This window comes from Aethalodelphis obliquidens, unplaced genomic scaffold (assembly GCF_003676395.1).
Source record: "Aethalodelphis obliquidens isolate GAN/ISIS:26980383/991018 unplaced genomic scaffold, ASM367639v1 scaffold69, whole genome shotgun sequence".
Taxonomy (NCBI): domain Eukaryota; kingdom Metazoa; phylum Chordata; class Mammalia; order Artiodactyla; family Delphinidae; genus Aethalodelphis; species Aethalodelphis obliquidens.
In genome coordinates this window covers 2,997,923-3,020,238 of record NW_020838013.1, presented here as the reverse complement: position 1 = coordinate 3,020,238, position 22,316 = coordinate 2,997,923, and the positions used below count along the sequence as shown (strand labels likewise).

Below are 22,316 nucleotides of genomic sequence, written 5' to 3'. Positions count from 1 at the left end.
TGCTCCCCAGAAAACCACACCGCCCTGTCTTGTGATTCCTGCGGTCGGCGTGAAAGGCCTCATGTCGGATTTCGGCCTGGAGCTGCACTCCTCAGCGGCCAGGGTCTGTCTGCGTCCAAAGTCCTGGTCCTTTCCAGGTGAGCCGTCCTCTCCCATCCTGCTCCCGTGCGGGATCTGGCTCAGGCCTCCCCATCTGTCACTGGGACCAGTGGGAGTTTCTCTGCCTCTAGGTCTCACGTCTTTGACCCACCCTCCACATCTCAGTGTTCTAGAACCTCACAAATGACCTGTCCCCACCATGAGTGAAACCCTTTGGGGGCGCCCCACCACCAGGCTTGGGGGGCTACAGGTGCCTCCAGCTCTCTGGGCCTCCCCGTGCTCTCTCGGGACGGCTGCCTCCTCGCCTGCCGCCCTTTTGCCAGGACTATCCTTCCCACTCCTCTGTCTGTCTGTCCTTCTGCTGTAGCTCAAAGCTCACCTCCTCCCGAGGCTCCCCAGGGCCACAGCACTGTGCACACGCCTTTATGACGACCCTTAATCACACTCCACTGTCACTGTCTGCAAGGTCCTGCCTGGCAGGGACACCATCTTTGCAACCTTGTCACGCAGGAGGCCTTGCTGAAGAGATGTCGTGAAATGATCACATGAATGAAAAGAAAAAATGAATGGCTATTCCAAATCCTGCCTCCTTCTTTTGGCCACTTGGCTTGCAGGATCTTAGTTCCGTGACCAGGGAGCGAACCCAACCCTCGCCCTCTCAGCAGTGAGAGTGCAGAGTCCTAACCACTGGACCACCAAGGAATTCCCCTGGCTCCTTTTTGTTCCCCTAGAATGTCCCTAGCTTGTCCCCTTCTTTCTCAGACACCACCCCTACCATGGCAATCTGAGAGAGAAATCAGAGCAGCAGAATGTCCTGGGCAATACTTGGGATCTGCCTGTTTGCCCATGAGGAGTCCCCACGTCCTGGGAGTCCCTCCTGCCAGGAGAGGCTCACTACTGGTCATCCGCACACAGCTCGACGGCCGCGTTGCAGCGACCCTCAGCAATCCATTTAAAAATCTGAGGTGAACGTTTTCACCCTTCTCCCGTGAAAATAACACCCTGGCCTCTTTTCTGATTAAAAACTTTATTTCCAGAAGCAGAACTGTTTTTAACACAGAATTCAAGGGATCGGCCTGTCTGTAAAGCCCGAATTCCACCTTCCCAGGTCCCTGACTCCACAGCGGTTCAGAAACCATGCAGCCTAGCTTCACTCCCTGACACCCCATCTTTAGACCCTCTTCTCAGGGCTTGGAGAACTTTCGCTCAGAGCTTAGACTTAGTCTCCCAACTTGTCTCCCTTCAACGCTTTTCACAAAAGCTCCATTTCCACGGGAAAGAGACCAGCCCCCAATCTGCCTTCTGAGCGAGGGCGTTTCCATGGGAAACAGGAGAGGAGGGGCTCCGGCTGGAAGGGCCCTTCACAGGCAGCAGAGTCGCTCCACCTCCTCCTCACAGGCGTAGAAATTTGCAAACAGCTCAGGGCCGCTGCCCTTGCACTCAATCCACCTCCTCAACGTGCCCAGAGCCCGGAGGGCGTCGGCTTTGGTGGGCAGGGGCTCCAAGACGTCCTCTCCACCCCCACCCTGGTCTTCGGTGCCCACCTCCTCTTTGCACACTCCAGACACAGGCTCCTCACCCTCCAGGTCCACAAAGCGGGAAAACTCCTCGAGGCTCAGCCCACCGGGGACGGGTGGCATCTCCGAGGCTTTGTGCGGGGCCAGGGCCGTTTTGCCTGGAGCCAGCCCTTCCTGAACAAAGCTGCTCACGATGAGCTGGAGAGGCACCTTGGCCCAGGCCGCCGCTGCCATGTGTAGAGCATCCAGCACTGTGATGCCTGCCCCGGCCTCCGCTAGCGATGTACCAGACCTCTCGCTCTGGACGGCAGCCAGCTTGCCCAACAGACGGTGCCGGTAATGGGCCTTAAAGGCCTGGACCACGGAGCTGGGCAGGGAAGGCGTGGTGCTAGCAGCGGACAGAGGCAAGAGCTTCACGTGGCCGAGCCCGGGCAGGCCTGCCAACTCCTCCACCACTCGGGCAGCCAGCAGCAAGGCTACCTGTCGGCCCTGCCGCCCCATGTCCCGATCAAACTGTGCCAACCATTCTGACCAGGGGATGGCCAGGTCAGGGTGGTAGGAGGCGGGCAGGGCCTCACTGCTGACCCCAAAGAAGCATCTTGGGGCAGCCTGGAGCCCACTGACCAACACCCGCCGTTTCTCTGTGCCCCTGCTGTTGGCACACAACAGCACCTGTACCCGATCACACACACCCACTCTGCCGGGCACTGCCCGATACAGCAAGGGCACTTCAGCACACCCAAAAATGTCCTCTGGGGAGAAATCTTTAAGAGAAAGAGGCAGCTGGGCCTGGGGCGTGGGAGCTGGGGGAGGCAGCTCAGGGGTGAACGGAGACACCACTACATGGCGGGCCCCGAAGCCCACGTTGTTTCGGCGTTTCCAGCGGACCAGCCAGCCAATGCTGGGCACAAAGTCCTGGCCCATGATGTCGGCCAGCTCCTTGGCTTTGTGGAGCAGCATGGGCCCCGTCACCTCCCAGGCCTTGGCCTGGGCAATGTGGTACCAGCAGAGCAGAGCCTCATCGATCCCGCTGTACTTGGACTCCCGCTTGCGCTTGCGCTCCCGGTTGGCCGTGCCACTGCACCAGTCCGCCAGCAGCTTCTCCTTATTCTTGCAGATGCGGGAGATCTGGGGCTGGGAGACCTGGAAGCGCCGGGCCACCTCCGACTGGGACATCTTGGACTCATCCAGGAGTTCCAGCACCTGGATCTTCTCGGCCAGGGACAGGGCGTGAAGCTTCTTCTTGCTGCACAGCTCCATGGTGTCTCCACAGCACCTGTGTGGGGAGGAAACGGCGAGCGGGGGCAACAGTGGAGGCCACTCGTGTTGGGAGAGGAGGTCAGTAAGAAAAGAGACATATGAGGCTGGGAGATAGGCTGGTGTGGGGGAGAGGCCAGGGAAGACTGGACCAGCTGGAAGAGGGTGAGGGTACCCTGAGCAGGAGGTGAGAGGGCTGGGCTGAAAGGAAGGGAAATGGCCAGGCTGAGTGAGCAGTGGGCTGGGCACTGATGGGGAGAAATGACAGAACAGAGCCCAGAGGAAGTGGCCCCCTGGTCAGAGGGAGAAGGGATTCTGGGCTGGGGTTTGGGGGAGAAGGATGAATAGAGCTGAGGGAACAGCTGCAGAGGCAACAAAGGAGAGTGGACGGGCCAGGACAGGGGGCCTGGGGCTGAGTGGGGCAGGTGTAGGGATAATCAGAGCTGGCGGGAGGAATCCCCGAGAGGGGGAGGGGGTGGGGGGATGATGGCCTAGGCTGGATGTAGATGAAGATGTTCGGGGCAGGGTGGTGGAGTGAATGAACAGAATTGAGGTGACAGGTGTACAGACGACAAAGAGGGACGGATTGGGGGCTGAAGGAGCAAGTCTAATTTGGTGCTGGGTCCTGAGCAGGTAAGGCTGGGCCAGGGTCCTGCCTGGAGGGGGAGTAGGAGCACAAGGCCGAAAGGGCAGGTGCACAGGCGACGAAGGGCCAGAGGGGTTAGGAGGCCGCGGGCAGCGAGAGGGGCGGGGTGTCCTCAGCCGGGAGGGTCGTGGCCAGGGAGGGGTACCACGGCGCGGGGACGCGCGTCCGGGACCCAGGCAGGCCGGGAGTCGGGCTCCGCAACCCGGCCGGCCTCTCCCCACGGTGACCCGGGGTCCGTCGGCAGGGCGGACCCAGTTATCCGCCCGCCGGGCCTCCAGGCCTCCCCGCCTCCCCGCCTCCCGCTCCGCACCCACCTCAGGCGCTCGTCCCGCGGCTCCCGCCCCGGCCCCGGCCCGGCTCCCGAGCCCCTATCCCTGCGGTTACGGTAGAGCAGGGAAGGGACGCGCGGAGCGGACAGAGGGGCTGCGCGGGTGGCGGGCGCGCGCACAGCAGGGCCCCGAGCGCGCCGCCCGCGCCGGGCCCTCTCCAGACAGGGAAGACCGCGGTCCGCAGTTCAGCTCCCACCGCCTCAGCCCCGCCCCGGCCCAGTTAGATTGGCCTTCGGTGGCGTCCATCCCGCCCCTGGCTAAGTCTCATTGGGCATCGCGAAAGTGGCGGGTCGCCGGGTCCCCCGGGGGACGGAGCTTCCAGTGCTAAGGGACGGCGAGGCGGATCCCGGACGCGGCGGGAGTCCTGGAGGCGCCGCCAGCCTCAGGCGTCCCGGCCCTCGGGGCCTGACGAGACTCTGGGCAGCGTGAACGCCGGAGGTCTTCCTAGCCGTGACCCTAGGCAGCTTCCTCATCTGCCAAACAGGTCTAATACCCCTCATTGAGTGTTTTTTTAAAAAATGGAAGGTTTTGAGCTACGCAAAACATGTTACCATGGACAGCACGGGCCTCACGTCTATCAGCCCGGCTACAATAAACTACTTGCTTGGGGCCAGTTCTGGTTTAGGGTGAGAAAAGGCTAATTTTCTTTTTTTTTTTTGGCCATGCCACGCAGCATGCGGGATCTTTGTTCCCCAACCAAGGATTGAACCCGTGCCCTGGCATTGGAAGTGTAGAGTCCTAACCACTGGACAGCTAGGGAAGTCCCAAAGACTAATTTTTATTTAGTTTTTTCTTTTTTTTTTTTTTTCCTCCCGTTGTGGAGCACAGGCTCCGGACGCGCAGGCTCAGCGGCCATGGCTCATGGGCCCAGCCGCTCCGCGGCATGTGGGATCTTCCCAGATCGGGTCACGAACCCGTGTCCCCTGCATCGGCAGGCAGACTCTCAACCAGTGCGCCACCAGGGAAGCCCCAAGATTTAATATTATTCCCTTCCTTGGTAGCCTTCAGTTCTTTGCAATCAAATATAGACTTTCTAACCTGGGGTCTAGTGCTCCCCATTCAGATCTAGCCTCCTTTCCTCTCCCTTTACAGCTCTGATTGGAAGGCTGGGGCCACAGATGAGTCTGCTTTCTCATAGGCTTCCCTTCCCATCCCAATCCTGACCCCTCTTCCATCCTTCTGTATGCCATCCTAAATCCACCGCCTGCAAACTTTCCAAATTTCCTCTCACTTATGCCTGTTAGTGTTCTCATCAGCATCCTCATTTCTTACATTTTCCTTTTATCTGTTCTCGCCTTAGACCACTGAACCACCAAGGATCATTTCATTGCTTTCCTCCCTCTGCTCCAGGCCTACTTCCATGTAAAGGCATGAGGATGGGGGCTGTGCTGTCCCTAACACAGTTCCCAAACTAGAGCACCCTGCGTACTTAACTGAACACAAGGGCCCAGGCCACACCTTTCAGTAGGAAACAGTGGCTTTCAAACTGTCCCAGAAAACCTTAAAGATACTTCAGGGGGTTCATAACTGATTCAAATCTTTAAAACGGCTGCAGGAAAAGGAAACTCATTTTTGTGCACGTATATATGCCTGGAGGAAGGCTGTAGCGCTGCGCTATGGGCTGAGTTCATGCACACTGCATACAATGAAAGTACGTCAGCCAAGCAAGGCTGAGGTATCTCTCTGCTCATGTTCATTACTCGTGCAGAAAGGTTTCATGTGTTTCACTATGATGTCATTAATTTTCCCGTCATTATAATCAAGCTTCCGGACCTATTTTTAAGTATCTGAAATCGCCAGGTCAGCTGTTACAAACCTGTCACCACTTGCATATACAAATCCAGCAGAATTTCCTCCAAACCAACAAAAATACAGAAATAAACAGGATTTTAAAGTTATTTTTTAACCCAAATTTTGTATTAATCAAAACTTCATTGTTCTTTATAAAAAAATTGTTATAATCTAATTTACATAAGAAATTAAACAAATACCCAATTTTATATCAACTTAATCTATTGAGCTTAAGCAAAAATTTTAATTGGGGGTAAAAGCTATGCTTCAAAACATTTAAAAGCCACTGTCCTGGGCTTCCCTGGTGGCGCAGTGGTTGAGAGTTCGCCTGCCGATGCAGCGGATGCGGATTCGTGCCCCGGTCCGGGAAGATCCCACATGCCGCAGAGCGGCTGGGCCCGTGAGCCATGGCTGCTGAGCCTGCGCGTCTGGAGCCTGTGCTCCGCAACGGGAGAGGCCACAACAGTGAGAGGCCCGCGTACCGCAAAACAAAACAAAAAAAGCCACTGTCCTAAGGAAGATTTAGGATGAAGTGGCCTTAACCAGGAAAGGGAGTTTGGAGATAAACAATCCAGCAGAGGGCTCTGTGTAAAAATGTTTATTTGTACTAATGCTTAGTATACAGGAACTAAAGAAAAAAAAAAAAATACACCTCAACTCCAAAGTGACAGTGAATTAGGGCCTTCCCACAGCCAAGGGGAAGGACACTCCAGGGTGTCCTGGCATGGACTGTCCCCGCCCCACTACTTAATGTGTCACCAGGCAGAAAACTGAAGAATCAGGGTGCAAAGACCTTACCAGCTGCTAGCGAGTGTGCCAGGGAAGAAAGGGATGTCTATGTGGCTTCCCCACCACCCAGGAGCCAGGATACACAGAGCAGGAGGCAGAGGCTCCCAATTCAGTTAAGGGCAGGAGCTGAATGCCCAGGTCCAGGAAGAACTAAAAGGGGATTTCGGAGGTAGGCTTTTTCATCGAGTTAAAAAACAGGCACATTGTCCAACATCTCCCTGTGGCCCCCAAGCTGCTGGCCTGGCCCCCTAATGCTTCCCCTCTCCCCACAAAACCAAAGGGAATGAGGCGGGGAGGCAGAAGACAGGAAATAACAAGGGTGGGGAATGCTTCAGTCACTAGAGACCAGGGCCTGTGACAGTGAGCCAGGCAAGCACAGGAACAATCAGGTGAAGCTGCTCCTCCCCCTGGGGTGGAGTGGTGGGAATGGGATAGAGCCAGGAGGGTGACCAAGAGCATCCTGGCTCAGGCAAAGGATCCTGGGTAGCAGGAACAGAGAGCCGCAGAGAGCCACTCTGGGGGAAGGAGGCTGTGAGGCTAAGCAGCACAGAGGGCACCGGAAGCTTCTTGCAAGCTTGCTCAGTTCTCACTCCCAGCTGCTCTGGCAGAGGCCCCAGCCTGGCTCACCTCCAGGGGAAGGGAAAACCCTGGGGACCAGAGTGGAGGCAGAGCTGAGAGAAGTGAGCTGCTCTCCCACTCTTTCTCGGAGGACACGGTTTGAACGCTGTGAATACCAGGGCCGGGGCCCAAGGCAGACAGAGTGAATGCACTTCATGGAGAACAGTGAGAAGCTGGGCCCACAGGTATGCCTTGGGGCAGTGTGATGCTCCGTTCTCCCTGAGGGCCTGGGGCCAGAGGCGGTCAGAGCTGCCACCTCAGCTTGCTGCTGCCAAAGGCAGGTTGGCACGACCTCCCCGAGGTTCTCTGGACTTGTGAAAGAGATTAGGAAGGGAAGGTGGGTATGAAACACAGGAGAGAAACAGCCCTAGATGTATGGGGGATCGGGGGTGGCCACATCAAGAGGAGTTCTGATTCTGGTAGATGGAAGCTTTCTCCTTCAGCAGGTCCAGACACAAGTGGCAGCTCCAACTTCCTGCAGAGAAGCATAACGGGGTTAGGAGGGGCCCCGCACAATCCTCATCTGCTGTTCTTCTACTCCCCATACCTCACCTCCAGTAGCAGGATTGGCTACAGGCAGGATGGGAGATGTTCTGCAGTAGCAAAGTTTCACAGTTATCCTGAGCAGGGAGGAACTCTAGGTCTTCAAATATCATGAAAAATAATTCTCAATGGAGATATAAGACATAATCGCCTAGAGGCCTATTTCAGAATATAGATGCCCAGGCCCTCTTGGCCTATTAAATCAGAATCACTAAAGGGGACCTGGGTAGATATAACTTTTTTAAAGCTTTAAAAAGCTGTAAACTTGTGATTACAGAAGAACCACACTTCATTCTCATGGCCCCAAAGGTTAGAATAAAGATCATGAATAGAGGCTCTAGAGAAACCAATATTGATTCCACATAAGACAGCTTTCTGCGAAGACCACGGAAAGATGAGAAGGGCTCCCCACCGTCACTAGGTGCCTGAGAGAGGCTGAGGACCCAATCAGAGGAAAGGGGGCCAACTATGATGACCCAACTTGTTGTGACCCAAGTCTGGTTTCATAGAAAAACAGGAAATAATGTCCCTTATGAGAAAAATAACTAGCTCATACCTTGTTTATTAATATTTGCTATGGTTGGATTCTTCTATGCTTTTTTTTTTTGAGAAAGAAAATGAGCCCTTTATGCCTTGAAGTTATAAGCATAATTGTACATACGTGTATTCGAACATTATTCTGGGGGAAAGAATCCACAGCTTTTATCAGCTCTTCAGAGATATGAGACTCTCAAAAAGGTAAGATCCTTTCTGACCCAAAGGTAAACACGCAGCAGTTGATGAGCTTTCCTGTAAGTAGCCGGAGAGCGCTAACTACTTGAGGCTTTGTGAGCCGCATACAGTCTCAGCCATATCTTTTTTTTAAAAAAAACTCTCTTTAAAAATGTAAAAGTCATTTTTAGCTTGTGAGCTATATACACTAGCTGCAGCTATGTTTGGCCAGAGGGTCACAGTTTGCAAACCCCTGACCTAGAGCCTAGACCATCTGATGGCTCTACGGGGCCCCCCCGCGAGCTGCCTGCAACCCTCCACTACCTTAGTGTCTGACAGCACGTCATTAGGAAAGCCTTTCTACAGTTAATGTAGAATTGTGCCTGTGAATTGGTATTTTATGGTTAAAAACCCCCCAAACACACTACTTCTCCTCAAACATGGCATGAGAGATGAAACTTATAAACGCGGGATGACAGATGAAAAAGCCGAGTGCTCCCCTGCAGCTGCGGCAGGACCTCAGACTTTGTTAGTGGCCTCCTTCTCTAGGGGGTGACAGCAGTCTGACCTACACTACGAGTCAGCCCACATGACAGTGAGCTACCTTCTCTTGCCTGTAATGCTGGCCCACGTCCTTTGTCACAGTAACAGCTACTAGGCATTTGTGTCCTCCTGAGTAAGCTTCTGAATTTCTATAAAGGAGGGGCTTCGGCACAGACACCTGGCTGGAAGAGGACTTGCGGCGAGGCAGCCACTTTTTGGTGTCACCACTGGTTTTGTCGAAGACCTTCCATAAACCTGAAGCATCGTTAAGCACTGCTGGAGGGCCAGAGTGACCCACTCAGGCTCCAGGTTCAACTCCCTCCCCCACACTGGCAGAAACAAACGCTCACATCTGTCGAGAATGGAGTGCTAAAACTAGTCTTGCGTCAGACAAGCTACGAACTGAGTTTCTTAGACTTGCTGGAGGAAAACAAATCTCTCCTTCTGGTAATTATTCTCTGCTCAGCATCTCTTTTCTCTCAGGCTGTCGATTTTCTGTGTTTGTAAATGTTATCTGGTGATAATGTACAAACATTAAAGCCTCAAAGTTGCAGTGCTAGGAAAGCACTCTGAACTGAGTGAAGGCAATGTGCCTACTCCCTAATCTGAAAGAATGTATCACTGATACGAGAACTCACTTAACCGTACAGGCGATTTTCCAAGTTACTAATAAAATACTTGTCCTGAGTAAGAGATCAGGGAAACCTACCTTCAGGAGGCTCAGACATAGACGGGGTGAGACAATACATGTGGTAGCCACGATCGCAGTCATCACAGAAGAGCAGCTGGTCCTAGAGAAGGCAAGAAGGAAGAGGAAGGGGGCAGGTGAATGACTAATGGGCCTCAGTTGGGCTGCTGAGGACAGGTAGGAAGGAGGGCTTCTGCAGACACGACTGCTAATTCCAGGAGGGGCAGGATAGATGGCAGTAAGAACAGACATGGGACCCTCTGGACAGAAAATCACTGCTGTCCACTTCCACCCAGACAGAGTCACTACTGTCATCCCACCTGGACGCCACCAGCCGCCTAACGGATCTCATGGCCTCCACATTGTTCCCTCCCAATCTGTCCTCCACAGAGCAGCCAGAGTTACCTTTTTAAGACGTAAGACAAACCACATCACTCCTGATTAGACTCTCAGAGCTGATGGCACCCGCCTTCCAGCCTCATCTTTTACCTGCTCTCCCACTGCAGGAGGGCTCCAGCCGGCCACAGGGGCCTCAATCCACCCAGTGTGTCCACCTTTAGGCCTTTTTGCTGGCTACTCTTTCCTGGGAATACTCTCTCCCCAAATCTTGAACTGTTTCCTTTGTATCACCCAAACCTCAACACCAACACCACCTCCTCAGAAAAGGCGTCTCTATCTGAATCAGTTATCTAGTTACTCTCTGCCACATTACTGCTTTCACTTTCTTCATGGAAGAGCATAAAAACGTCACCCACTTCCTTGCTTATTGCTTGTTCCCGCAAGAACGTAAACCCCACGAAAGCAGGGACCTTGTTTGCCTTTAGCGTGCTTATTGCCTAAAACAGTGTCTGACACCAAGTCGGTACTCAGTGAACACCTGCCCAACAAATCAAAGTTCCCACGGGTGGAAAGTACAGTAGAAGCTGAGCAGAAGCGTGCTGGGGGCGGGGGTGGGACGGGACGGGACGACACACGCACATCGTTCTCGGAGGTGCCACAGATGTTGCAGCACTTGCACTCGATGCACTGCCAGCGGTAGGTCTTCACGGCTGCCATCATCACGGGGGTGAACTGGAGGCAGGACGGATGCCCTGTGGGGGGAGCGAGTGAAACAGGCAGCCGGAGGTCGGGGAGAAGCGAGGTGACCTGGGTGACTGTGACAGCCGCTGGATGCTGGCAAGCCACGAGCCCCTCGGGGACTGGGTGCCGGCTAGGGCTGCCCTGGCCCTGGGTTGGAGGTACCTGAGCGGCCACAGTCAGAACAGGACACCAGCTCCTCGGGCTGTCCTGTCTTCTTGTTGATCTTGGAGTCCCCCAGGCAGAAGTCACAGTAGTTGTTGGGCAGGGCCAATCCATCGGGACCCTTCTTGGCTACAGGGAGAAAGGGAAGAACTTTCATGATACCCATGTGGGCCTCTGGGTCTCTCAACATCCCTGCAGGGAGGGCTTTTCATAACCAGGCCAACGCCTGTTTGCCCCGCCTCTGACAGCAGCTTACATTTCTGCTCCTCGGACCTCTGGGAGACCGGGGTGGGTGGCTGCGAGTCTTCCTTGTCCTCGCCCTCCTCCTCAGCCAGGTGGGAGTGGGCGTAGTGGTAACTGAGGCCTGGTCGGTTCTTGTAACGTTTTCCACAAACTAAGCGCAGAGAAGATTGCAGAGAAAGGTGTCAGGATCCCAGAGTGCCACATCCCTGCCCCTCTAAGCTGTGGGCTCCACCTGAGGCAGAGGTAATCACCCCCATCAGCTCTGCTCAGGGACAGGCCTTTAGTGACAGCCGCCTCCCCGTGGCCAGGAACATCAGGCCTGGGGCTCTCCAGCTTCCATGGCTCTTCTCCCTACTAAACTCCAGCCCACGGCCACCTCTACTCCTCCACGTAGGCTGTCTGGGAGGCTGAGCCCTTGCCCCATCACCGCCTGCCCTGGGAATAGTCTGGGGAGCTCCAGGTCAGGAGGGAGAGGAAATTTCTATAGTCTTGCAATATGGCAGGAAGGAAGAAAGGTAGCAGAGACTCCAAACTTTTTTACCTCTCAGTAAATGAAGGAGGCTTATGCTACTCCATATATAACATAGCCCATCTCTGCCCAAATAAAGGAGCTAGGGGGTGGATCTCTTGGGGATAACCTACCAACTGAGTCTGCTGGGGTAGCTGTCTCCCAAAGAAACTCAAAGACACTCCCACATCAGTGCCCTGCCCGACCCCCCACCCCCCAACCAGCAAGGAAAGCAGATCCCCACGAGGCATCTCGCAGTTCTGAGCAGTGATACCAAGAAGAGCAGGGGGCAGCAGGAAAGGAACAGGGAAGGGATGGGAGGAGGGGGTGGCGGGACGGTGGGGAACGTTAGCTGACCACTATGTGTCTGTTTTGGGGAAGGGGGAGCAGAGGGATCTGTTTGTAACGGGTTCCTTATAATGCTTCTGAAGCCACCCCATGCAGTGGGCCCGAGCAGCCCTAGGAGCAACTCTGTGGGAGACAAGCAGTGGTAAAGGCAGCTTCCAGGACCGTGAGGAGCGGAGCACACAGAAGGCCCATTGCTCCTGTCCCCATGCCATTCCAGAGACTTTACGACTAGCATCACAGATGATAAGGCAGGAACAAGGGAGGAGGGAAAAAGGGATAGGAAAACCAAAAGTCTGAAAAGTTGAGAGAGCTACCTCTCTGGGGCGCTTTCGAGGTATGCTTTTGTTTGAAACTATCTGAAAGACAGAAAGAAAAGTCATGAGAAGAAGGCCTTGATACACTTGAGACAGGTGCGGCAGCAGCAGGAAAGCGGAGCAAACGAGAGAGAAACCCCAGCGGTGATGGTGCTCCCAGGGTGGAGGGACAGAAGTGGGCAAGAGAGAGAAAAGGGGGAGAGAGCACAGACATTGAAAAAGTCAGTGTTGGACTCCTGGGGCCCTGACTTGACTGGGGCCAGCAGACCTGGATGCCACCTATTTGAGGCCAACCCTGCCTGCTGTGTGTGCCCCTCACGGGTACCCCCACCCCGAGGACGGCAATCTCCCCCAGAGCATGCAGGGCTCACCCACCGTGTAGCGGAGGCCAGGGCCTCTCAGGGATCTCAGAGGGAACCAGGCAGCAGGCAGGACAAGAGTCCAGGCTTGTTTTACCACTTTGAACAAGGACACAACCTCCCCTCCTCTCATCTCCTGAGGAGCTGGGTCCAAGGCAAGGACTACCCACCCACTTGTGAGGCACTCACTGTCACAGGCATAGGGTTTATCTCGATCCTCCAGGATGGAAGCGTCCAGCTTCTTACGGGCACTGCCCACACCTTTACCCTGTGAAGAAGAGCAAAAAAAAGCCCTTAATAAGGTGTCTAGGCCTGAGGAGTTAGACTCTCCCGGAAGCTGGCTGCTCATCTCACTCAAGAGGGAAAATGGCAACAACGAGCAATAAAACAGTGGGACTCTGCAGGCTACCTGAGCCCCCAGGCTGCAGGCAGCACTTGGCCCCTCACCTTGGACTTCCCCTTGCCCCGACGCTTGGGAGTGTCTTCTTCATAGTCCTCATCATCGAGGTCATCCAGGAAGTCATCCGGTTCTAGGATCCGCTGAGTGGACAGGAAGATTAGGATGGGCAGAAATAAGGAACATCCAAAAGCTCCCCCATGATGGGACTGGCCGAGGCCGCCCAGAACCTCCTCTGTGACCTGGCCCCTCCGCTCCAGCCTCACTCCTCACTGCTGTTCTTTCAGTGCTTTGGGCTCTCCTTCCTCTGCGCCTCTCTTCATGTTGCTCCCCTAGCCTGGAATGCCTTTCCCATCAACTCCAAGTGGCTAAATCAAACCCCATGTTTTCATAAAACTTTCCCTGATACCCCAAGTAGCTGTGGCCTCTCCTGCCTCCGATCTGCCACCTTAGGTGCGTGTTAGTGGTGGTTCCCTTCCGACACCTCACTTCCCAGATTTAAATTAGAGCTTTCCTGCTTACTTGGGTGGCCTGGTGGGAAGTTTTTTTTTTTTTTCACTGATCTGCTGCAGTCTCCCTATATGTGAAATGGGCAATACCTATTTCATAAGGTTGTAGAGACTGGAGAAGATGATGGAAAAGCACTTAGCACAGTGCCTGGCATATTTTTAGCTCTTATTATTTTTATGTACAGTTTTATCTTCCTTGTTGGCAGAGACCAGGTCTGCATCCCCCATGTAACCCCAGGCACCAAAAAACTTTGGTGGCAACAGAAGATGAACGAGAGTCTGTAGTTAGAAGGAAAGGAGCAGGAAAGACTGGAAGGTAACAATGAAGTTCTCATTACGGAATGGAGCAGGAACAGAAGTCCAGGTGGCTGCCTCCAGCCCCACAGCTTCTACTTCTATTCTGATTACTGGGTGGCCTCTGATGAAGAGGAGACTGATTTCCATCAAAGTTCCCTTAACCACAGTGTTAATCTTGTACCTTCCGTGCTCGACTGTTCGTCACAGGAAACTCGCCCAGGCTGTCATCATCAACTCGGGGATCCGGGGCGCCTCGCTTCTCCAGCGGGTCGGTGCGCAACAGAGCCTCTAAACTACTGCCGTCCTGAGAGATCAGCCCCTCCTTCTTCAGGGTCTGGTCTGTGTCTGCAGGCAAGGCCAGGAGGAGGCGAGGCTCAGAAGGGCGGAAAGCAGACCTCTCCGGGTGTATACATTGCTAGATCAGCCACTAGCCAGTCACTGTCTTCTGGTCTCTGGCTGCCCAGGAACCAAGACACCGTGGTTCACTTGGCACCATAACTTATCTGTTTACCTGTCTCTTCTATTCGACTGAGTTCTTTACAGAAGGAATCACATCTCATTCATTTTAGCGTCTTTAGGATCTAGCATTGGGCCTGGTACGTAACAGGTGATTGGCAGGCCTCCTACTACACAGCAGGCTATGCCCCTGCTCAGGGAGGAGTGTGCTTTACCTGGTTTAATAGTTGGGAAAGAAAGTCTTGGATCCTCAGGAGGGTGGGCTCGCCGCTTTTTCCGCCAGCGCCGGGCAGGGTAGGAGTACAGCTGCCCAGAGGCCAATCCTGTGGAAGGGAAAAAGAGAGAGAAGTCAAGACCTAACCCTAGAAAATAATACCAAACACTTTCTGCATGAGTAGGCCCTGACTGAGTTCTAGAGCAAGGGAGGAATATGGACAGTGAGGGCCTGGGGATGGGGTGCGGATAAGAAAAACAGATGTAAGCTCAGAGGCCTTGGCTAACACATAGCTCTCCAGGAGCCCAACAAGAGCTTCAGCAGTGCAGCCTGCAGAAAACAAAGATGCTTCATCCTCCCTGGGCTTCTAATCATGGGAAGACTATAGTCATCCACGGGTGGAAAGCAGTAAGGAAAACCCTTTCAGCTGCTCATCACCTAAGATGAGGACGCTTCTTCCTCCTTGTGCTCCTGAGTGGACCCTCACCTGGACCCCGGTGTCGCTTTTCCATCCAGATATAACAGTTGCTCTGTGCTACTCCGGTCTGTGAGTCCAAGAAAGGCAGGCGCACGCTGCGCTCAGCACAGAGGCGGGCGTTGTAATTGTGGCACTGCTCCATTGCATCTTTGTAATACTGCTCCCCAAGGCTGCAGGAAAGACAAAGATCAGGTGTGTGTGTGCGTGTGTGTGTGTGTGCGTGCGTGTGTGTGTGTGGGGGGGGGGCTGGTGCTGAGCTATCCCTTTCACTTGCCATCTGCTTCTCTAGAAGGCTCAAGGGACTTGGAGAGTGTCACTCTGCTTTCATTTGCTACCATTTCTGCCTCACGGGACACCAAGCCCCTTTACTAAGTCATTATGAGGAAAGGTACTTTACAAATAAATTACCGTCAGGAACACAGGATTTCATCATGTGTCTAAGCGGACCTTAATCTAACCCACAAAGAGGGGAAGAAAATAATGTTCATTCTGTGCCTCTCAAGAGTATAACCCTGTGCTAGCCAAGATGCTATTTCTCTTAACCCTCAGGATTCTGAGGAGCAGAGGTCAGCTCCTTTTTACAAATGAGAAAAGAATTCAAAAAGATCTGGGAGACTTATGGAACTATATTTAGCAAACTCTATACTAACTCTATCTATACAAACTATCTATACAATGAAATTCTACTTAGCCATAAAAAAAAAAAAGGAAACTCTTCGTGTACTAACATTAAACAATCTCCAAGACAACTAGAAAAAAAAAGGTACAGGGCTGAGCAGTGTTATAGGATGCCACCATTTATGTAGCCAATTGGTGGAAAAGAAACTGTAGGCCTCCAAGGAGAAAAACCAGGTGACTAGGGGACTTTCTCCTATGTGCCATTTTATATCTTCTTAACTTTAAACTAGGTGTTTAGCCAACTAATTCTATATACTAATTTTACAATAAATGGAAAACATCAGAAAATACTTGGACACTCTCGAAGCCTACTTTCTACTGAGTACCATTACACTGATATAAAACCTGTTTGCTCAAAGGCCTATCCCAGGACATTCTCCATTCTCACACCATCAAATTTTTTAGGAAAGAAACTTCTTGGACTCAAAAGATTCAATTTGAAATCTGATTTTTTAAAGTGCTTTAAAAAGCTGCAAAACTGCACAGTGCCAGGAGTTATCTGGTTCTAAGAAGCATGTATGGGCTTCCCTGGTAGTGCAGTGGTTAAGAATCCACCGGCCAATGCAGGGGACACGGGTTTGATCCCTGGTCCGGGAAGATCCCACATGCCACAGAGCAACTAAGCCTGTGCGCCACAACTACCAAGCCTGCGCTCTAGAGCCCGCGAGCCACAACTACTGAAGCCCGTGCACCTAGAGCCTGTGCTCTGCAACAAGAGAAGCCACCGCAATGAGAAGCCCGCGCACCGCAACAAAGAGTAGCCCCGGCTCACCACAACTAGAGAAAGCCCACGCACAGCAACGAAGGCCCAATGCAGCCAAAAATAAAAGTAAATAAATTAAGAAGCATGCATATAGAACCAATCTTGTTCTCGTGCTTCAGGGTTTAACAAGTACTTTAGTACGGGAACCTTAACTATATTCACATTTATATACCCAATCAATCTCAAAATAAACAAAATGAGGGCAGAGATGATTTCTTTCCCACAATATCCTCAGTACCCACGATGGTGTCTGAAGCATCTTGACTAAGGATTAAAAAGACCTGGCTTGGCTGCAAGTCACCACATAAATGTGGACATTTAATCAACCTACATGGACCTCAGGTTCCTATGCTATTGATTGGGGAGGTTGAACTAGATAAGCTCTGACATATTCTACAAGAGGGAGACTCCTAGCAAAAGAAGCTGAACCGAGGTCTTCTGTTGTTTATGTCCATAACTCAAGCTACAGCAACAAACCCTTCTCTGGAATCTGAGGGGGGCTTTCACTGGGCAGCCACAATAGACCACTTAGGCACAGCTCAGCACATTCCCAGCAGCTGAAAAAGACACACACTGCACACACATCTTGTGACACCACAAGACAGCCTGGCTTGATTCAACACGCCATACTGACTGTAATTTGAGGTAGGCATGAATCCTGTATTGGACAGTAGAGCGAAGGGAACAGGTTCATATTTGCTCGCCTTTAGGAGGCAGCCATGTCCTCACTAAACAGAGGAAAACTGGATAAACAAGGCTGAGTGCAGCAGCTCCTTTGTTTCCACTGATGAGAATTGACACTGACACTGTAAGTCAAATGGAAGGAAGGGCTAGACAGGCTGAGAGCTGCAAAGTCAGAAGAAGGAAGCTGGAAACAGCTGGGGGGGATGGATGAGAGATGTTCTATCAGAGCTCTTGAGAGTTAAGTGGGATTTCGGAAGGTGGGGCAAACTGTCTCGTGAGTAAGAGAGCTGAGAATGAAACACCAGTTGGAGGAAGAGAGGATCTGACGAGCAAGAGAGAATGAGAGAGATCTCTTAAGAATCTAAGGCTCCTATTTCAAGAAATTTCAAGGTAACATCATTCTCCAGATCTCGTTACCTAACTCAGAGGATTTCAAAACCAGTCAGCAAACATAGCTATTTTACACCATTATTTTGCCCTAGTAAGACCCCTTAAAGATCGTTTCAATTCTGACACCACGTTTGGGAGGGACATAAAATTTATAAACAGGGAAATTCTTCTCCCAGAACAAAATGCAAGTCAGAAAAGATGAGCTAGTAGTCCTGACCTCGATGTATAACCTCAGCTGTCAGAAGACTAGGCACACCATGGTCAAGAGAAGCGCCAGAAAAGCACCTCTTTCCAGGATGAGAATATGGTACAGGAAGCCGGCAAGTCCCTTCTTAAAGGGCAAGTTCTGTAGGGAAATGTATTCACTGTGGTCCACAGCTCTCTACAGCTAGAACTGAGGAGGAGAAAGTTGGTTTCTCATTACTGGTATTCAGGAACCAGTGGCTGGTGACCCTCACGATCTCTACAGTTCTTTAAAGAGAAATAAGTCATGCTCTACTTAAATGGCCAAACCCTCATTTATAACATCACACAAAAGGGCTGCTACCCCTATTTCCCCGATGAAAGTCTTCCAACATAAAGAATCTCACTACGTATAACGCTTAAACCTAGGCTAGTCTGACATTCCCCCAGTACAGTAAGGTTTCCAAAGTAGAAGCTTAGATTCTTTTTTGAGATGCATGAAACCTGTGTAAAACCTCCCCTTACGATGGGACAGGGGGAGTCAACAAAGAGAAAGGGAGGGAAACAAAGAAAGAACATCTGAGTCAGGAAGGATAACTATATAAGGATCAACAGCATCATTCCTAAATTGAGGGAAATGTCAGCTTGAAGAGAGAGCTGGGGAAACTGGAGTGGGCAGATCAGAGAGAAAGATAATAGCGTTGGGAGGAGGGGTGGCTGAAAGAGGCAGCAGGATGGAGCTGAAAGCAAGTTAAAAAAAAACAACAACAACCCACAAGAGGAGAAGGAGAAGGCACTTAGCTTAATGGAAGTGGGAAAGCATTCTCAAAGAAAAGGCTCCAGGCAGGGGGAGGGAGAGAAGCAAATGTACCCTTAAAAAGGGCTCTTGGGAAGAGTGGGGCTCAGCCCACCGCAAAGACAGATGAGAAGCTGAGTCCTTTAGAAGAGTTCCCAAACCTTTACTTTGTCATTCAGTCAAAATCCAAAACTAGACACCCAGACAGCTCTCAATTTTCCTACCTCTGCAGCCAGCCAAACTTACCCATCAAAGGAGCTTGCTGTATTCGCCCACGGGGGGCATGAACCCATTGCAAAATTCATTCAGATTCTTCTGCAGGGAGGAGGCTGGGTTACATCAAGTCCCAAGGCATCTTTAACTCACAGCTAACAGGCCATTCTCCATTTACCCAACAACCATTAACTTTAACCTTGCTCGAAATCTGCCTAGCCCAAGAGTACTGCACAGCGAAGACGGACGGCCTAGATGCCCCTCTGGGCGGCAGGGCGGCCTGGACCGCGTCCGTCCAATGCCCGCTTTTGGATGGCTGGGATTGGGCGGCGCAAAGGCCCTATTCCCTGAAGTTCTTTCCCTCTGTATCTGCTCCTCAACAAATTCTTCCCAAGAATATTTTTGGTCTCGGGTACCTGATACTCAAGGACCACCCGCCGCCCCCTCCGCCACCCGGAACATCACGGGGCTGTTTAGAATAAAACAGCCCAGAGTGCTTAACAGCGCCAGGGCTGCCGAGCCCGCTCCTCCAGGGCCGGTTGCGTGCAGCCGATGAGACGGGGTCGGCGGCCGGGCCACTCCCGGGTCCGCCCTCTGCCCGGCTCCCCCGGACTGAGACGTCTCGGGAGCGAACGCGGGACCGTCTCTCGTACGCAACAAGGGCGCCATACTCTGGAAACCCTCAGCATGAAGGCAGCGCCCAGACCGCATAGCCCCACAGGGAGGCTGCCCGTTAGGGGCTCCTGTGGGCCACCCTCAGGGCCTCCACAAGTTTCCAAAGAAGCGCAACGTCTTCTCTGGAGTCTCCTGTTGCCCTCCCCACTAGGAGTCGCAACAATGCCTTCCCGGGCACGTCCTTCTCTCCGCCTCGTCCCTTCCCATGCCGCCCCCTGCTCCCAGGCCCCTTACAAGACCTCCCGGCCTAGGAGAGATCGAAACGACCACTCACAGCTTCACTACATTTTCCACCACAGCCGCCATCTTCCCGGCTCCTCTCCCTCAGGCCTAGAGGCCCGGAGCCCGCAGCGCGCAGGCGCTGGGGCCGCACGGGGAACCACTTTCCTCGTCCTTCTGCGCAGGCGCCGCCCGTGCGCGCGCGCCCGAGAGCGAGCGACGGAGTACGAGATACTTGCGGTTCTCCTGGGCCATGGAGACGAGGGACGAATGCGCAGGCGCGACGGAGACGGGCGCGCGTCCCGAGACTCCGGCTCCAGTTCTCCCTCTTCCACCTGGTGGAGTGGGAGGAGAGAGAGAGTATCTGGGCCCGTCCAAAAATGAGAAGGTGAGAGGTTGGGGAGAACTGGCAGGCCCAGAGGTGGCCTAGATAGAGTTCATGCGTCCTGCTACCTCGCCGACCTTTCTTTAACCTCATGGTTAACCCTTTACACTCACTTACAGGCCAGGGGTTGGTGGGTACTCGAAGGTAAGAGGAGTGAACAGTCCACTTGGGCTGCCAAACATGTGCCCATTTTAGGGAGGGCGAAGTTAACTCCCAGAACCTGGCAGATCTTTGACCTGAATATTGGGGGTCTGACAGAAGTTCCCCCACCTTCCTGCCACCATATCAAGCCACCAACTTAATTGATGCCCGCCTCTTCTCCCTTGCTTCCTACTCCCAAGCTCGTAACCTCCATGAAGAACTTCCCTCCTGCAACTATCTTCTGTACCATTCATTTCTCCTTCACTATTGAATCACGCAAATTCATCTACAAATACGACTTTGAAAAAAATCAGAGCCCTTCCTTAAGCCCATTCTGCTTTTGATTGTCACCCCATTTCTTTTCACCCTATAAAAACACATACTCTGTTTATACTCCATATCTCTGTTGACTTATTTCCAAGTCTCTTTCTGCCCAGTTTAATGGGGATTTTGTTCCCCCAGTTCATTGAAACATCTTCTAACAAAGACACCACGACCTCCATTTCAACAGATTTAGAGATTTCCTCTCTGTCCTTATCAGCCTATCAACCCCCATGACACCACTGACCATTCCCTTCTTTTTCAAACTCTTCTCCAGGTCTCTGAGACATGCACTCTTCTGGCTGTCCCCCTATCACACTGGCACACCTTCACAAAGAGGCTATCCTATGCTATCACAGAGGCTCACCTTCAGCCTCTTTTGCTGGCTCTCCATCCTCTCTTCCACCTGTAACTGTCAGAGCCCCCAGGGCTTGGTCTTTGGTCCTGGTAATATATCTTATTTCAGCAATTCTAAGATGCACCTATTCCCCGCCCCATCCCCATTTTAATATTTCAGAATCAGGACACATCTTACCATCACTGTGCCTTAAAATCATGTTTGGCAGATGAGAGTTGAGAGGTATTTTCATTGCCTACCTTGCACAAACTTGCAGAATAGGCATCAGCGGCTTGGAAGGACACCCAGCAACAATCCTGGTGCACTCTTGTACCCCCAAATGATTGTGGGTATCACAGGTGACTCCAAAGCAGGAGTCAAAAGTATGCATTACAGCCTGAATGTTTGTGACCCCCAAATGCATATATTAAAGCCCTACCCCCAGTGTGATAGTATTTGGAGGTGGGGTCTTTGGGAGGTTATTAGATTTAGAGGAGGTCTGAGGGTGGGGCCTTCATGATGGGATTAGTGCCCTAATTAGAAAAGGAATCCAGAAATATCTCTCTCCATGAGGAAAGGCCATGTAAGGACACAGCAAGAAGGCAGACGTCTACAAACCAGGAAGTGGACTTCCACCAAGAATCAAATCTGCTGGCACCTTGATCTTGGACTTCCCAGCCTCCAGAACTGAGAAGTTAATGTCTGTTGTCTGTGGTACTTTGTTACAGCAGCCTGAACTGTCTAAGACAGTGTGCGAGCCCTGAAGCTGAGTGCACACATACCCCATGACTGAGCAATTCTGTCCGTGGATACATATATGGGAAAGCCTGTAGGAGAATGCTCACAACAGCATTAATTGTAATAGCCTCAAACTGGAGCATCCCAAATGCCCACAGCGCTAGAGTGGATTAAACAACATCGAAAAGAACAAACTATTGCTACACAACAACACGAATGAATCTCAAAAAACTTAATATTTGAATAAAAGAAACCAATTTTGAAAGAGGACATATCGTATGATTCCATTTATATCAAGTTATGTAAACAGACACACTAACCTATGGGGATAGAATTCAGGAAAGTGGTTCCCTGTGGAAGATAATAACAAGGAGTGGGGGGCACTAGGTGCCTAGTAATGTTCCTTTTCTTCATCTGGGTTACACAGGTTTATTCACTTTGTAAAAATTCATTGACCTACACAAGATTTGTGCACTTCTCTGTAGGTATGTCTCAATAAAAAATTTTAAATAAAAAATATTAGAAATGATAAGTAGGCTAGTTCTCTATTATTGGAAAGGCAGTTTATGAGCGCAGCACCAATGGCTTTTGATTCTTTTAGGATTCTTTTAAGAAATATTCCATCACTGAATAACAGATACTCCCTATGCTCTGAACCAGTGACCAATATATATATATAGTGTTACTCTTACAGACAGGAACCAAGCAGTGGAAGTCGGGGTGCAGCCTCTTGCAAGCTCAACTAATGACTCTTTTGCAAAATGTTTGTTTTCTGTTTCTGCCGCTCAGGGCTCTGGCTGATCTAGAGCCTTTAGGACCCAATGAAGGAATGCTTCCACCAGGGGGCACAAAAATGTTTTCTCTAAATTAGGATCTGAGACTGCCAGTGGGCTATTT

General features: G+C 51.9%; 2 protein-coding genes across 4 annotated transcripts; both read right to left on the bottom strand.

Annotated features, from left to right (window-relative positions):
• Window positions 1-1,098: 1,098 nt before the first annotated feature.
• Window positions 1,099-4,548, bottom strand: TIGD3 (tigger transposable element derived 3). Its single transcript, XM_027090290.1, has 2 exons — window positions 3,834-4,548; window positions 1,099-2,892 (listed from the first exon to the last, which is right to left on the bottom strand). The coding sequence occupies exon 2, from the start codon at window positions 2,874-2,876 to the stop codon at window positions 1,461-1,463; it is 1,416 nt and encodes a 471-aa protein (XP_026946091.1). The 5' UTR covers window positions 2,877-2,892; window positions 3,834-4,548; the 3' UTR covers window positions 1,099-1,460.
• Window positions 4,549-6,222: 1,674 nt separating this feature from the next.
• Window positions 6,223-19,715, bottom strand: DPF2 (double PHD fingers 2). 3 transcript variants are annotated; one of them, XM_027090800.1, is made up of 12 exons: window positions 19,553-19,653; window positions 18,637-18,705; window positions 14,906-15,066; window positions 14,420-14,527; window positions 13,930-14,093; window positions 12,993-13,085; window positions 12,735-12,813; window positions 11,030-11,167; window positions 10,774-10,902; window positions 10,510-10,622; window positions 9,553-9,634; window positions 6,223-7,521 (listed from the first exon to the last, which is right to left on the bottom strand). In XM_027090800.1, the coding sequence occupies exons 2-12, from the start codon at window positions 18,693-18,695 to the stop codon at window positions 7,445-7,447; spliced, it is 1,203 nt and encodes a 400-aa protein (XP_026946601.1). In that variant the 5' UTR covers window positions 18,696-18,705; window positions 19,553-19,653; the 3' UTR covers window positions 6,223-7,444. The 3 variants fall into 3 exon arrangements, with proteins under 3 accessions (XP_026946601.1, XP_026946603.1, XP_026946602.1); XM_027090802.1 differs by lacking the exon at window positions 18,637-18,705 and having other exon boundaries at window positions 19,553-19,715; XM_027090801.1 differs by lacking the exon at window positions 19,553-19,653 and having other exon boundaries at window positions 18,637-19,541.
• Window positions 19,716-22,316: the final 2,601 nt, after the last annotated feature.